We start from the raw sequence: 18,362 nt of genomic DNA on the forward strand, positions 1-18,362 counted from the left end.
GCCATAAACGAGACGGGGCAGTGGCAAGTCTGGAGGGCGTCTGCGCCGGCCAAGAACGTGACGAGGCAGTGGTCGGTCCGGCGGGCGTCCGTGCCGGCCAGAAACGAGATGAGGCTGTGGTTGACCCGGCGGGCGTCCGCGCCGGTCAGAAACGAGACAAGGCAGTGGTTGGTCCAGCAGAAGTCCGCGCCGGCCGATGACAAGGCGACACCAGAAGTTTAGTACGGTCTGGCACCTTACCCTGGTTGCTCGGGGAGTCGCCAACTCCCTCCTCCCGGGAACCCCGGCAATGCCACTCTCAAAGTCACCGGCCTCGTCTTCCAGGGGCGCCGGAGCATTGTCGCCACTTCTGGGAAGGCAGGAGCTGGACGGGCAGGCGCTGGGCAGAGCGGTGCTTGGGAGAGCGGTGATTGGGAGAGCGGTGCTTGGGACAGCGGTGCTTGGGAGAGCGGTGCTTGGCAGAGCGGTGCTTGGCAGAGCGGTGCTTGGGAGAGCGGTGCTTGGCAGAGCGGTGCTTGGCAGAGCGGTGCTTGGCAGAGCGGTGCTTGGCAGAGCGGTGCTTGGCAGAGCGGTGCTTGGCAGAGCGGTGCTTGGCAGAGCGGTGTTTGGCAGAGCGGTGCTTGGCAGAGCGGTGCTTGGCAGAGCGGTGCTTGACAGAGCGGTGCTTGGCAGAGCGGTGCTTGGCAGAGCGGTGCTTGGCAGAGCGGTGCTTGGCAGAGCGGTGCTTGGCAGAGCGGTGCTTGGCAGAGCGGTGCTTGGCAGAGCGGTGCTTGGCAGAGCGGTGCTTGGCAGAGCGGTGCTTGGCAGAGCGGTGCTTGGCAGAGCGGTGCTTGGCAGAGCGGTGCTTGGCAGAGCGGTGCTTGGCAGAGCGGTGCTTGGCAGAGCGGTGCTTGGCAGAGCGGTGCTTGGCAGAGCGGTGCTTGGCAGAGCGGTGCTTGGCAGAGCGGTGCTTGGCAGAGCGGTGCTTGGCAGAGCGGTGCTTGGCAGAGCGGTGCTTGGCAGAGCGGTGCTTGGCAGAGCGGTGCTTGGCAGAGCGGTGCTTGGCAGAGCGGTGCTTGGCAGAGCGGTGCTTGGCAGAGCGGTGCTTGGCAGAGCGGTGCTTGGCAGAGCGGTGCTTGGCAGAGCGGTGCTTGGCAGAGCGGTGCTTGGCAGAGCGGTGCTTGGCAGAGCGGTGCTTGGCAGAGCGGTGCTTGGCAGACGGTGCTTGGCAGAGCGCTGCTTGGCAGAGTGGTGCTAGAACAGCCGTCCGTCACCGGAAGCCTGGTCGGCTACGGCATATATATATATATATATATATATATATATATATATATATATATATATATATATATATATATATATATAGATATATATATATATATATATATATATATATATATATATATATATATATATATATATATATATATATATATATATATATATATATATATATATATATATATATATATATATATATATATATATATATATATATATATATATATATATATATATATATATATATATATATATATATATATATATATATATATATATATATATATATATATATATATATATATATATATATATATATATATATATATATATATATATATATATATATATATATATATATATATATATATATATATATATATATATATATATATATATATATATATATATATATATATATATATATATATATATATATATATATATATATATATATATATATATATATATATATATATATATATATATATATATATATATATATATATATATATATATATATATATATATATATATATATATATATATATATATATATATATATATATATATATATATATATATATATATATATATATATATATATATATAATATATATATATATATATATATATATATATATATATATATATATATATATATATATATATATATATATATATATATATATATATATATATATATATATATATATATATATATATATATATATATATATATATATATATATATATATATATATATATATATATATATATATATATATATATATATATATATATATATATATATCTATATATCTATATATCTATATATCTATATATCTATATATCTATATATCTATATATCTATATATCTATATATCTATATATCTATATATCTATATATCTATATATCTATATATATATATATATATATATATATATATATATATATATATATATATATATATATATATATATATATATATATATATATATATATATATATATATATATATATATATATATATATATATATATATATATATATATATATATATATATATATATATATATATATATATATATATATATATATATATATATATATATATATATATATATATATATATATATATATATATATATATATATATATATATATATATATATATATATATATATATATATATATATATATATATATATATATATATATATATATATATATATATATATATATATATATATATATATATATATATATATATATAATATATATATATATATATATATATATATATATATATATATATATATATATATATATATATATATATATATATATATATATATATATATATATATATATATATATATATATATATATATATATATATATATATATATATATATATATATATATATATATATATATATATATATATATATATATATATATATATATATATATATATATATATATATATATATATATATATATATATATATATAATATATATATATATATATATATATATATATATATATATATATATATATATATATATATATATATATATATATATATATATATATATATATATATATATATATATATATATATATATATATATATATATATATATATATATATATATATATATATATATATATATATATATATATATATATATATATATATATATATATATATATATATATATATATATATATATATATATATATATATATATATATATATATATATATATATATATATATATATATATATATATATATATATATATATATATATATATATATATATATATATATATATATATATATATATATATATATATATATATATATATATATATATATATATATATATATATATATATATATATATATATATATATATATATATATATATATATATATATATATATATATATATATATATATATATATATATATATATATATATATATATATATATATATATATATATATATATATATATATATATATATATATATATATATATATATAATATATATATATATATATATATATATATATATATATATATATATATATATATATATATATATATATATATATATATATATATATATATATATATATATATATATATATATATATATATATATATATATATATATATATATATATATATATATATATATATATATATATATATATATATATATATATATATATATATATATATATATATATATATATATATATATATATATATATATATATATATATATATATATATATATATATATATATATATATATATATATATATATATATATATATATATATATATATATATATATATATATATATATATATATATATATATATATATATATATATATATATATATATATATATATATATATATATATATATATATATATATATATATATATATATATATATATATATATATATATATATATATATATATATATATATATATATATATATATATATATATATATATATATATATATATATATATATATATATATATATATATATATATATATATATATATATATATATATATATATATATATATATATATATATATATATATATATATATATATATATATATATATATATATATATATATATATATATATATATATATATATATATATATATATATATATATATATATATATATATATATATATATATATATATATATATATATATATATATATATATATATATATATATATATATATAGTGGAAGAACCACTGCAACATCTTTGTGACGATGGAACAACAAAATTTCACTAAACTAGTGGTCGGGAGGCGCCAGTGATGCGAGTGGTTAGCGTGTCAGCCTCACAGCTCTGCAGTCCTGGGTTCAAATCCAGGTGGGTCCACCTGTGTGGAGTTTGCATGTTCTTCCCGGGGCTGCGTTTTTTCTTTTTCCAGGTATTCTGCCACTATTCATGTCTACTACTTATCTATGTTGGTTACTTATTTACTAATTATTTGTGTATTGGTTGTTTATTTACTCTTATTTTTTGATCGTTTATTTATTCTTATTTTTTGATTGTTTATTTATTCTTATTGTTTACTTTTTATGTATTGGTTGTTTATCTGTTTGTTTGTTATTGTTATTTATGCCCTTTGTGGTGATGCTTTAAATCTCAGACATGTATTATGACAATAAAAACATTCATTTCAATTCAGTTCAACCTTCAGCACAGTATAGAAGTTTTTCCTTCCATCAGATGGAGAATGAACTGTGCCAGCAAACAGTTAAAATAATGGAAAGAAGCCTTTTCATTGGTGCCATTTTTCTTATACGAACTTATACTGGTTAAGATTTTGACAGCACAAGAAAATTGGCCGACAACATGCAGGCCATTGTTCAACACACCGACAACTCTATTTTTATTGACAACATAATATACTGATTCTCACAGGTCTTTCCAGTCTGCTTGCCGAAGTTGTTTATACATCTGCTTATCCTCCTCATGATGTAAGTATCACCATCAATTTCTCTGTAGATGTAAAATGTACAACGCTACAGGCCTTATAAACTGCAAAAATATCTATTATTTTAGCCAACGTGTGCCATTTGAGGCCAGGAACTGTCATGATATAGATTGAATTTACCCGTTTTTGAATGTTACAGGGAGATATAGAAGGTGTCCAAGCTTTACCCAATGACAGAAAGGTAACCAACACCCACGCCGATACATTTAATAAGTTTTATTTTACACTACTCTTTCTTGAGTAAAAATTTTCGCAACTGTACCCAATTCTTGGTATAGAGCATTGACAAAAATATCATTAGAATTTCTTGTTCATAGTGGTTACATTGGTGCCTTAAGATACTATCTTACTCCATTACATGACCACACTCAAAACACAAAGGTTGAATAAAATAAACTAGACACATCTTGTTTGTTGAAGATGTTTCACCTTGAATATGAAAATATGTTTTGCGGATAATAATAGTTGGATACAAAAAATTAAAGCTCTCAATTAGAAGGATTATTAAAAAGGCTTTTTTTCCAGATCTAACTCCCATATCATTTAGTATGTATTTTTCTTGTTCTTTCTGTTTTTCTTTAGCAGCAAGTGCTTTACCAAGCCCTTGAACTTAATTCGGCTAATGTAGTGAAGGATAAAGCTGGTACATTCTTTGATTATTGACATAGTTTTTGTCCGCATGCCCCGATTGTCATGTATGTAACCACAACTTCAGTTGTAGCTCATACATCACACAATTGTATATTTTCATCTTTTCACTAAACACATAATTTCAAACAATATATTGTTACGCTTCGGCTGCTAGGTCGAGTGTGGAACCTACTGTAGGACCCAAATGCAAGGAAGCAGTCAAGGACTTGGAAGGAGTGCTCAAACAAAACCTTAGTTACTTGGTGCAGGAATCATAAGAAATTATCAAGGACTTAGAAATCAAATCACCAAACCAAACCTGACAGAAGACATGGGGGAAACATGGAACATGGCGTAGTAATATGGCATGAAGTAAACAAATCCGAACAATCAGACAAAGGCTAACAAACACACAAGAGTTTAAATAGACAGACAAGGGTTTATTACCAAGTGCGCTCAGATATCAAAATACAGGCTGGAAAAAGTATGTGAACCCCTAGTTCAGTACTTCCCCAAGCGCTAATTTGAGAGAGGTTTCATCTAATATGGAGTTCAATTCGTTTGGCAAGTTTACAAGGCTCGCTTCAAGCTGCCCTGTCCTTTTACTGAGACACACTAGTTTTGAAATAGCTGTTCAGAGAGAACATTGTCTGATGGAATCCATGCCCAGTACCAAAGAGCACTATGAAGCCCTGCGAGCAATAAGTGTTAAGCTATGTAAGGCTGGTAGAGGATACCAAAGTATCTCTAAAAGGCATGATGTCCATGTCAGGTTTAAAACCATATACATTCAATAACTTCGGATCAGAGGTAGCACACGGAGAGTCGGCTTGATGAGATTTTCAAAGACTTCAGCTGAAGGAGGGGTTAGAGTAGCCTGCGCTGGGAGTTGTGTCCATCCCCCAGCCTGACCAGTTCGAATCCCTACCTACCCCCAACAGCAGAGCTAGTTTTATTAACAAAGGATCATGTGACCTAGTGTTGGGTCTGAAGTAACAGATCAACGTAATTACCAACCGTGCACAAAGGAAAAACGAGGCAGAGACTGTGTTATATTTTAAAGGCACCGGCCGGCGGAAGAGAGGTCGAGGCGCGAGGTGGTGTCTCGCGCTCGGTGGTTCTCTCTTATCTTTTCAAGGTGAAGGATGCCTTTATTGAATTTCAGCATGATGTCATGGAAAAGTACAGAAGTTGAGATTATAGGCATCATGGAAAAATACAACAGTTGAACACTGAGGCGAGTTGAGAAGATATTATAGACATCATGAAAGAGCATAAGATTAAGACAGAGATTATAGACAGGATGTTCTTTAGAAATGCACATTATATTAAGACTCCTGTTTTAAGCAACTTCACATTCCCTCCTGTTGTGGATTTAAAAGGACATCAGTAAATACTAAAGCAATTAAGTCTTCTCAGTATTACTTCATTAATCGATTCACAACATTTGAGCCACTCTCAGGAAATGGCGAGAACCCGTAACTTGGAGCGGTAAAATTCCATAACCCCCCCACCGCGCGGTGGAGAGAACCTCTTGGTCTGAGAATGGGACTGAATTTGAAGTTAGGGAAACACAATAAGATGAGGGTTTTACCTATGTGTCGTTTTCCACAGTTTCAACATAATCTTCTACGCGTAATAAGTTATATTGATACATCTGAGTTACGAACATACGGGTGAATAACCTCTTAGACATTGGTACAATACAGCAGGAACAAGTAACACATAGTGAGATGAACATTATGATGATCACAAAGAAGGGGCCCAAAATTTTAAGGAGAACCTGGGACCAGGAGCCAGAGAATAACCAGTCTAACCAGCCAGGGGTAACCTGGTCATCACGTGTCATGGTATCCCTAAGGTTCTTCATGGTGTGTAGGACGTCTATTATGGTTTGGTGATTGTCAGGGATGTAAATACAGCAATGTTCTCCAATCATTGCACACACTCCTCCTTGGGGAGCTAAGGCCAAATCAACTGCCGTTCTAGTTTGAAGGGCCATAAGGTGAGTTGCAGAAATAACTTCATTCTGGGTTTCTTCTAAAAGGACACACATTGAAAAGATACAGAATAGAAGTAAAACCGCTAGAAAGAGAGTTGCAAATTTAATCTGAATAGAGAACCATGATCCGGTGGTTAACCACAACCACAGTGATACCCAATTAGGGCTGAGTGATCTTGGGCCATGGTGTTGGCTAAGGCTTTCATTTCAGCCATGGCACGAGTTATGTTACCTTTGTCACCGGTTTCATCTGGGATGAAGGCGCAACAGTGCTCTCCAACTTTGGCACACTCACCTCCATCCTTGGCTGTCCGTCCGGTCTTGCAACTCCATTTCTCTAAAGGCTTTTAATTCATCTGCTATACATTTTAGGGCTGTGACAGTTTGGTTAATGAACACTCATGTAACAATTCAATGTCTAAGTTGGGAAATTAGTGACAGAATGATTTTCTGGGGGGGGGGGGGTGCGGGGCGGGGTGGACCGCAATTTATGGTCACCAGGAACATCACTGCCCCAGATTGAATCACGTGGTTTGAATTGCACCGACTTTGATCTTATATATATCTTATCACCATTTACATCACTGCAGATTTAAAAGTGATGCCTAGACACAGTCAATTCAGGATGTCAGGATACCTGTGGAAATGGGTATACGGCTACACACATAACTTTCATTCACACCAGTTAGTTTTTTGTGAAATACCAGGAAATTATACCACATATTTTCTTCAAAGTGTTTTTTTGGATTGCTCTTTTCATACCACTTCACTTTCCTCTGCGACAGCAGCATGGGATCGTCTCGTTTTTCGACTCGAATCTCTGGGGGCGGGGCGTTCAGCCAGTTTGGCTTCTGTGTAAGGGTGTAATAACTATGGGAGGTCAAGGTTAGGTGAAAGGTGCTCGTGGCAGGTGAGCAGACGTCAGATGATTTTTTCACGGACAAGGGTTTTGGAACCGCCCGACTTCCAGTCTACTCAGAGTCACCATTGTTTCGAACTACTTTGATTTGGGATTGGTGAATCCACGTCGACCTCTCAGCAATCTTTACTGCGGTGGGGGTGGTGAGTTAAACCACGAAGGGGCCTTCCCAACGTGGCGAGGACCAGGACTTTCTTTTTATGACTCAAATCAGGCTCAACATTTCTTTTTTTCATTTCAATTTTCCACAATTTTTCATCGCCATCCAAAATGGCTTATTGGCGATTTCAGAAATTGATTTCAGATTTGCTAAATCCTTTTCCACCTTGATATCTAACCGATTGATTATATCTTGGTGGTTGGCCAATCAAAAACAGAAAAAGACAAATAACCATTCACGCTCACAGACATCAGTGGTATGTAATTTTTTATCACTAATCATTCTCAAAAGAAATTGGTTAATGTCATTTGGTTAACATGATTTTTTGATTCACATGCAATCTGTTATTTTCTAATAGTCATTGATATGACTTGCGCTAAAGCATATCTCATCTGTTGATGGGTGAGCAAGACACATCATTCCGTGCACTGAATGATCTATGATGCTCACATAATCCCAGAGAAATCATGCCTATCCTAAATTAATTATTTTATCTAAACTTGCCAGGTACAATTTAACTAATAATTTGGAAAAATGCCATTTATGCATTGTCTTTATGTTTGATATCATTAATATTGTTGATTTCCTCTGCCTCTAAATCCTTATCTCTCTCTGCTCCTCCTTTCTTCATCGCTTGGTGCGACGTAACTTGAGATTTCTCTTGCTTGGGCATTCCAGGAGCCCCCCGCACGCACCCTCTCTGTGTCCTTGGAGTTTGTAAAAGTTGCCTGGCATGGCCTGTACGGAGAGGGGGAATAGTAGGGGGGGCACAGTCTCTTAACAGGCCTAGTATCAATCAATAACTATATATATATTATATAATAACTTGTATATAATTACATCTTATTTATCCGTCTAAGTAGTCTCTTTCGCCGTTTAAATTCTTATTTTGCGCGGCAATCGTCAAGATTTAGGAACATGTCATAGCGTTCTTGTATATATGTATGTATATATATATATATATATATATATATATATATATATATATATATATATATATATATATATATATATATATATATATATATATATATATATGTATATGTATATGTATATGTATATGTATATGTATATGTATATGTATATGTATATGTATATGTATATGTATATGTATATGTATATGTATATGTATATGTATATGTATATGTATATATATATGTATATATATATGTATATGTATATATATATATATATATATATATATATATATATATATATATATATATATATATATATATATATATATATATATATATATATATATATATATATATATATATATATATATATATATATATATATATATATATATATATATATATATATATATATATATATATATATATATATATATATATATATATATATATATATATATATATATATATATATGTATATAATATATATATACATATATACATATATATACACATACACATATATATATACAAACATAGATACATACATACATATATCTATTCATATGAAGATTACTTGCATGATTTTCTCACTATCCAAAATGCTTCTGCCCTTATTTTACATATTTGTTTATCCACACTTTAACAGCGCGTAGTTGTGCTTTCAATTTTTCTACATTTTTTCCTAATCTTAATCTTCTTTGCTCTTTTTTCCACTAAATTTTTCTTAACTTCTTCTTTTTTTTCTTGTGTCTCTCAAAGACGGGTTAAAATCATACTTCTTCACCCAGGATTGTAGATACTTGCACGCATTATTGTCAAAACTTGCAATAAATTTAACATCTTGGTGTTCTTTTATCTCTTTTCTCAATGACTGGCCCAATGTTTCTTTCTACTACTTTTTTTCCCTACTCTCTACTCCGGAGCGGGAGCCGGCTACGCCCTTCCCTTATCACACACACACACACACACACACACACACACACACCACTAACCTTTTTTTCTTTTTCTTTTGGTGCACCGTTTCCACAAGGTTTTGTGATTTATCAAATATTAGTTATTTTGAACACAGCTACTTTGATGAACATAAAGTGGGGAGGTGTAAATTATATCCGTATTTACACGAACGTTAATTTTTTCCTACCCAGACAACAGATACCGACACTATTGTTTAACAGGTTAAAAACTAGTTAAATAAATGTAATGGATCTCTTCTAATACAACAGTGATCCCTTTGTAGCCTGGATAATATGTAAAATGTTTTTTTTTTCACGGGCCTCCTACACGGGCCTCCTACACGGGCCTCCGTTCACGGGCCAATGCCCAAGCGCTTCAATACTCCCCAATTACTCTTATGTTCCTTCCTATCTTTAGGTTAATTCTGTATTGGTGTTCTTTTCCAACTTTTGTGTAAATCGTGATAATTAAACAGTAAATACCTGTTAGTCCTCGATGCCGGTCTGGTTCGTGGGACCCGGTGTCTGGGCGAGCGGCCGGGGCCGTAGGAGGAGACCCATCCCGCAAAGGGAGACGCTGTCGACAGATTCTCTGTGTCCTCGGTTCAGCGGCGGTCGTCCGCCTAGATGCAGGTCCCGGGTTTCGGCACCAGTTAAATGTTGGGTCTGAAGTAACAGATCAACGTAATTACCAACCGTGCACAAAGGAAAAACGAGGCAGAGACTGTGTTATATTTTAAAGGCACCGGCCGGTGGAAGAGAGGTCGCGGCGCGAGGTGGTGTCTCGCGCTCGGCTCGGTGGTTCTCTCTTATCTTTTCAAGGTGAAGGATGCCTTTATTGAATTTCAGCATGATGTCATGGAAAAGTACAGAAGTTGAGATTATAGGCATCATGGAAAAATACAACAGTTGAACACTAAGGTGAGTTGAGAAGATATTATAGACATCATGAAAGAGCATAAGATTAAGACAGAGATTATAGACAGGATGTTCTTTAGAAATGCACATTATATTAAGACTCCTGTTTTAAGCAACTTCACACCTAGGTACAAATTTTAGGCTGGAAGAGGTGAACGAAGAAATGGGCGTGTCTTGGTATATGACACGCCCCTAACTCATAGGTGTCATCATGAAACTTTCCACTAGGCTCTGCAAAATTCTATCCTAGTGACTATAATACATTCTATACTCCACATTTCCCCCTATTGTTACTTTGAAAGAATTTTCATGAAATACATAAATTTATATCCCTCCTATCCAGGTTCTAGAATACAAATATCATCAGGAGTTACTTAGAAAGGGGTATGGAAAACAATAAAATCACTTGTCAAGGCAGAGGCGAAAACGTGAGGTAATTTTAGGGTTACCCGAAAAAAAATCTGTCTGCATCCCTCTTTATGAGCGAACACAATTTTTAAGTCAAAACAAGTACAATAACCCGTAGCACTCGACATACCGAGACACGCCACACTTTGAAAGAGTGTGAGAATCTCCATTATGATTTGCCACGCGGTGATACTGTATGTCATTGTAAGCTACCAGCATGTGCTAGATAGTATTTCGAATCATAACTTTCATACATAGAAAATACAGAACCGTAACAAAATCGCAAGTGAGGGAGTTGCAAATTTAAAAAGAATCGAGAACCACGACCCGTGTTGGCCAAAGCTTTCATTTCAGCTATAGCCCGAGTCCTGTACTGGTTTTATTTGGGATGAAGGTGCAGCAGTGTTCTCCCATCATGGCACACGCATCTCCATCCTTGGCTCCAAACTCCTGCAACTCCATTTCCCTTAGGGCTTTTAAATCATCTGTTATACCCTGTGGGGCCTTGACAGTTCGATTAATCCACACTCATGCAACAGTACCAATTAATTCTCCTCTGTGATAGGAGTATGTCACCATCGTTTTCCAACTTGGGTCTCCGTGGGCGGGGCGTTCAGACATGCCCAGGCAGTCACTGACAGTACAGTCACTGTGAAGTGAGTGGCAACAGCTTTCACTGTGGCCTATGTGTAGAGGGTGCAAAGTTTATGGAAGCTCAAGGTTAAGTGAGGGGTGCTCGTGGCAGGTGAGTAGACTGATGAGTTTTTCACGGACAAGGGTTTTGACACCGTCCAACTTCCAGTCTACTCAGAGTCACCTATGTCTCGAACTACCTTGACCTGGCATTGGTGAATCCACTTTGACATTTCAGCATTCTTTGCTGCTGTGGAGGTTGGTGAGTTGGGCCACGAATGGGTCTTTCCACCGTGGAAAGAACCAGGACTTCCTTTTTATGACTCGGATCAGCATCCAGTCACCTGACTTCACCACCTCCTGCAAAGTAGACAAAAGGGGATCACGGCAGCTTGCGTGTTCTTTGGACAAGCTTCTCCAAACATCTTACCATCCATTCTGTGAGTAAATCTGCCTCGCCCTTAGTCTTTTGTCATGTTTCACCTTCCCATGTTGGAATGGTCTTCCATAAACATTTGTTTCCTCTACCAGTCCCACGCTCTTTTGGACGTTGTCCTCGTTTGGGCCTGAGGTAACTTACACACCATGTCTGCAACAAATCAAACAGTTCCTACAAAAAAAATTAAAAGTAGGTATTTAGACCTCTGGGACATGGAACATACACTGTACCATGTCCATCATTCCCCCCTGTTGAGACATGGCTCCTTCCATGGCTCAATTTTGGAATATTTTTTTTAGCTGTGTACAGTTCGTCTGCAGACTGTTCTGTGTCTCTCTGTACAGATGCATCTCTACCTCCTGTGATGCAGTATTTTGCATATCAATTAATACTGTTTTCGACTCAGTTTTTGTTGTTGTGTATACTGTGCAGTAAGTGTTTGCGCTACTGCTTTAGCTGCTGTCGTCTTTAGCGTGCGCTCAACACGCATAGAGCCACTTGGTTGGGCTTTTCTCAAATGAACAAAAATCACAACAATCTTACTTATTCCATCACTTTGTTTGCGAAATTCTAAATGTCTTATCACTCAAAAGTAGATATACTAGCTGTTATTCTATTGTGATCGCTGCTTTCTTGTTAAGATCAAAAACTATATTTGATCTTTCCTTTCCTGCAATTACACAAATTAAGTAATCATACTAAAAATAGGAAAAATACAAAGAACAAACCAGGCTGCTTTCTCTTCAGGAAAACAGCTTTCCCGCTCTTTGCAACAGTTGCATTCACATCAATTAATATCCAGAAACAAATGTATACATTTATAATTCTGAAAAGAATTGAACCCACTTAACTTTAACCACCCCTTGTTTATCAGGGTTAATATTTTCTAGCATAATTGTCTTTTAGAGCAATTAAAACTCATTACTTATAAAAAGCTTAGTAATCAAGTCCCAATTCAATTAATAATGTGTATTGCGATGCATATTAAACTCAGTTGTTTGAAATTCTAAAATATCCCAAACTAGTAGTGTCAGGTTTAAGACCATATACATTCAATAATATCGGAGCAGAGGAAACACACAGCCAGTCGTGATGAGAATTTAACTCACTTCATATGAAGGAGGAAGCCAGAAAAGCCAGAGCAGAAAGATGTGTCTATCTTCCTGAATGACCGTTTGGAATTCCTGGCAACTCCCCACAGACAAACTGGTTTTATTGACACAGGATCATGTGACAGAGACAAACTTAAGGCGGGAAGAAGTAGACAAAGAATGGGAGTGTCGTGATAGATGACACCCCCTTAACTAAAAGATGTCATGATGGAAGTTTCCACTGGGTCATGCAAAATTCTATTCTAGTGACTACACTATATAAACCAAAAGACATAATAATAAGCATAAAATACATTCATACTTCACAAGTTGTCTTTTTTATCAAATGTAAATTTCCATTGTATTTGGAGTTTGCCAATCATCTCCTATAAAACTTTCTTAATCAACATTTTCCAATAGTCAGGCATAAAATTAAAATTTAGTTACATATCTATCCATTGTAGTCTCTCTTTTCTCTCTAATCGTTTACTTTAAAAATCTGTAAGAAGGTTTGTTCTCAATTGAAACGCTTTCACTTTTTTATGGAGACAGTAACACCAATATAAAAAGTTCCTTATTGTTTATAGCATTGCTCCTCGGGCAATAATCTTTCCAATCAATATTGGATGCTTTCCATTACGTCTGATCACGTCAATAAGCTTATCTTACCTGTCTCCTCAAACGTTTCAACTGAGAGAACCTCCTTACAGTGCAAAGGTGGATCCCGCTATTTTCATGTCTGCTGAACGAAATATGGAACATTTTGTCAATTCAGTCAATTATACAGTTAACACAATTTGGATGCCATTATCACTAAAAATCTATGGTACTTTGGAATTTCATATCGTGCACTGTCTTTGTTTTTTGTTTTTCTCAGTGCTCCCAAATTTTGCATAGCATATTTATTCCTCCACTTCAAGTGTCACATTTGGAGTACTGCTTCTTACATAAGAAAATTCATTTGACAAAATATTTTTTTCATAATTTGTCATCGCTATCCCTGAAAAGGGCTTATTGGCGGTTTCAGAAATTGATTCTAATTTGCTAAATCCTTTTCCACCTTGATATCTAACGGATTGATTATTTCTTGGTGGTTGGCCAATCAAAAACACAAAAAGACAAACAACCATTCACGCTAACACTCATTCATAAACAGACATCAGTGGTCTGCAATTTAACTAGTGGAGAGCGCCATCCCCAGTCTGGGGCTTCTTGGCAGGTAACCAGCTTTTGCTGTCCAATCAGCATTAATCATTCTCAAAAGAACTAGGTTAACGGCATTTGGTTGACATCAATTATTTGATGCTGATGCAATCCGTGGTATTTTAATCGTCAATAATATCACTCACGCTAAAGCATATTTCATCTAGTGATGGAAAAACAATGAATCATGTTCCGTGCACTAAGCATATTCATCTTATTCCATCCTATAGAAATCATGCTTATCCTAAATTAATTATTTTATCTAAACTTGTCAGGTACAATTTACCTAATAATTTGGATCAATGCCATTTCTGCATTGTGAACTTCTCGTTTGATATCATTAATAATTTGGATGATTCTTAATACTTAAATCTGAATCACAAATCACTCTCATATTGCTAAATTAGCTATGTCAACATAGCTGAATTGCACTAGCGGAATTTCTATTGAATTCCTATCCGCTGCAAGAAGGTGGTAATATTTAAAATAAGAGCCATTTTCTGGCCTCACTATTACCACAATTAAAATTTAGGAAAAATCACCTTTCACTAGGAATTTCCTAATATAAATTTCAGTGTTTGATATAGGAACCATAATTTGTCACTAATATATCATAACATTATCAACTATCTGTCTCTCTCTACATCTCTCTTTCTCTGCCTGTCTCTCTCCCTCCCCCACCCCTCCCTGTTTGTGCAGGGGTGGGGGCCTTGGGCTGGTGGGGGCTCTCTCTCTATGGCCCCACACTGGGAATGACGACGAACAATGTCTTAATGCACTTAATGTACTCAATCAATCGAAATGCAATCCCGTTTTATATGATTATTCCCATACACTCGTAGTTATAATGGTAACTGATTTTCTCTTTTGGCAGACACTGTATGAGGAATGGGCCAGTTACTGTGTCTTCTATAAGTACCAGCCCATTGGATTAATTAGGTAAGTTTCATTTCTGTGGTGTAATGATATACATAACATATATAAAATAATTTGGTCAACTGTTTAATTATTGAAATACAAGCAGGGGTGCCCCACTTTGCCAGTCCCACCTGCTTATTTACAACCAAAAGACAGTTGTTGGGCTATAAAAATGTATCTTTTGAAAAATGGGTTTGATGAGAAATGAACACGCATCACACAGCCAATATTTATATGCAGTTATGTACAGGTATGTTATACAGAAATTCATCACTTTGAATCCATCAGGCAAAATGTACAGATTAGATTAGATTCAAACTTTATTTCATTCCGTACTCGGGAAATATCCTTGGTTGCAGTAGCAAGACAAGTAAACACAGACCAAGCCATGAGCAAAAGTGGATGGAGCTACCGATACCGGCTGCCACCTAAGTTCTGCCATCTTGGTTGCAACAGCAAGAACGGATACAGACACAAGTGTCTTTTTTCTTTCCAAGACAATGCACTGGTAAACGGAACAAACAAATTTAAATTAACTTGGATTAATGTATACAGACACACTCAATCATTCGTTTAATGTAACTTTACACAAACTGAATTCTAATTTAGTTTTAATCTTTTTATTTTACCTTCGTACTGGACAGGTTAGTTGTTTGCCATGCCTCCACCTTCACGTTTGCTATCGATGGGCTATTTACTGTTGTACTACGTATTCCCTTCAAAATATTCCGAAAATGATGCACACAAATGTCCTCACTATAGGATAAAGCATGACCACTTGCCAACGAGAAGTCTTGTAGTACTAGCGATCGCTCCGCAGCTCATAAGAACAACTGTGCTCTGGCTCGCAACTTCCCCCTTGTAATATTTCTGGTCGCAACCGCTTTGAACGGCACCTGTGAGAGAGAGTTCCGACCAGAAATAATAAAAAGAGGGAATAGCGAGCCCGCTGATGTTCTAATGAGCAGCGAACGAGTAATATATTTTATCCTCGTATTAGATAATAATAACAGGAAATGCAACGTATTGGTTGTGGGTAATGAAGTTTTATTCCATCGGCGTTGTGTGCACGAGTATACTTCATTACCCAGAAAGCCCTCTTTTTGCCCGCGAATGCGCGTTGTGCGTTTTTTGGTGGAAACTCGTCTGAATAAATCGTTCGGTGCTTGTAGATATTTTTATACATGAAAGAGATGCGGCAAAAAAGTGCGCTACAATGATAAACAGCCTCTCATGTCATGGCCACCTGGCTTGGTCGAATCTCGAAATTTTAATTGTATCACGGGCGAATTAATCGATCAAAATTTCCGTCGTAAGACCAGCATGTCATATCACGAGGTGATCGTATGACGAGGTGATTGTATGACGAGGTACCACTGTATTTGGTTCCAATAGTTTTTTTTATAACTTGAAAATTCCATTAGTAGAGATGCAGTATTTTGTAAATTTTCTAATTCATTCCACGGTCCTCACACAACTACCAACTAAACTAGGGGCCTCAAACTCAATTGACCTGGGGGACGCTAGTGGCAGAGTCTGGGTGAGACTGGGCCGCATCAGGATTTCCACAAGAAAAGCGCTGATAAAACATTCCAACGTTATCACATATCTTTATTTTTTAATGAAAAATAATAAATTAAATAAATTAACTTAAAGATGAATAAAAAATCAAACAATCAGTAATATTTTTTTTAAATGAGCATACAGTAGATATACAGTGGCTGGCTAAGTAGCGAAAACTAATTATTTTCATTCAAAAGTTTCAAAAGTCTGTATTAACAGCTCTTTAAATTTTAACTTTCTGAACTTGAATGGAACATTGAACATGAAATATTCTGGACACAGCTTCTCTTACTTCTTGCTGCTAGAGACCTGGCAGCAATCTTCTTCTCACTTAGCTGAGCCACATTTGGCTTGAGGGAGGAAGCATTGGAGACCCCCAATAGAGCTTCAAGATGCTCATCAGTAAGTCCGGACCTATATTTGGACTTCAAGGTGGAGAAGAGTTTCTCACACAAGTATGTGCTCCCAAAAAGGCACATGGCCCATTCTTCCTCCCAATCATTGATGGGGCTCCATCAGTTGTTATTCCAACTAAGCTCTTTCATGGCAAACCGGCATTCTCAATGGCATCACACAGCTGGTGAAATAACTCCTTAGCGGTGGTCTGGCCATGCATTGGAATTACTGTGAGCAACTCCTCCATCACTTCAAAATTGTCATCAACACCACGGACATATATTGCAAGCTGGCAAGTGTCTGTGATGTCTGTGGTCTCATCAAGAGCCACTGAATATACACTGAAACATTGCGCTTTCTCATACAGTTGATCATAAATG

At 34.5% G+C, this 18,362-nt stretch overlaps 1 protein-coding gene and 1 long non-coding RNA gene across 9 annotated transcripts in view; one reads left to right on the top strand and one right to left on the bottom strand.

Moving 5' to 3' along the window:
• Window positions 1–18,362, top strand: part of ano1a (anoctamin 1, calcium activated chloride channel a) — a 104,844-nt gene that overhangs the window by 25,448 nt on the left and 61,034 nt on the right. For 7 of the 8 annotated variants that reach the window (XR_013325462.1, XM_077711638.1, XM_077711640.1 and 4 more), the window contains exons 7-9: window positions 4,757–4,812; window positions 4,969–5,010; window positions 15,980–16,044. Coding sequence is in view for 7 of the 8 variants with exons in the window: in XM_077711638.1 (XP_077567764.1) it covers window positions 4,757–4,812; window positions 4,969–5,010; window positions 15,980–16,044 (163 nt within the window). In the remaining variant the exon portion in view is untranslated. The remainder of the gene's footprint in view (window positions 1–4,756; window positions 4,813–4,968; window positions 5,011–15,979; window positions 16,045–18,362) is intronic. The other variant, XM_077711642.1, reaches the window with a different exon arrangement.
• Window positions 8,791–11,447, bottom strand: LOC144192827 (uncharacterized). The gene is made up of 2 exons (XR_013325463.1): window positions 10,897–11,447; window positions 8,791–9,278 (listed from the first exon to the last, which is right to left on the bottom strand). It is a non-coding gene; the product is annotated as an uncharacterized LOC144192827 (long non-coding RNA).

The sequence above is a fragment of the Stigmatopora nigra genome, unplaced genomic scaffold, assembly GCF_051989575.1.
Source record: "Stigmatopora nigra isolate UIUO_SnigA unplaced genomic scaffold, RoL_Snig_1.1 HiC_scaffold_27, whole genome shotgun sequence".
NCBI lineage: Eukaryota > Metazoa > Chordata > Actinopteri > Syngnathiformes > Syngnathidae > Stigmatopora > Stigmatopora nigra.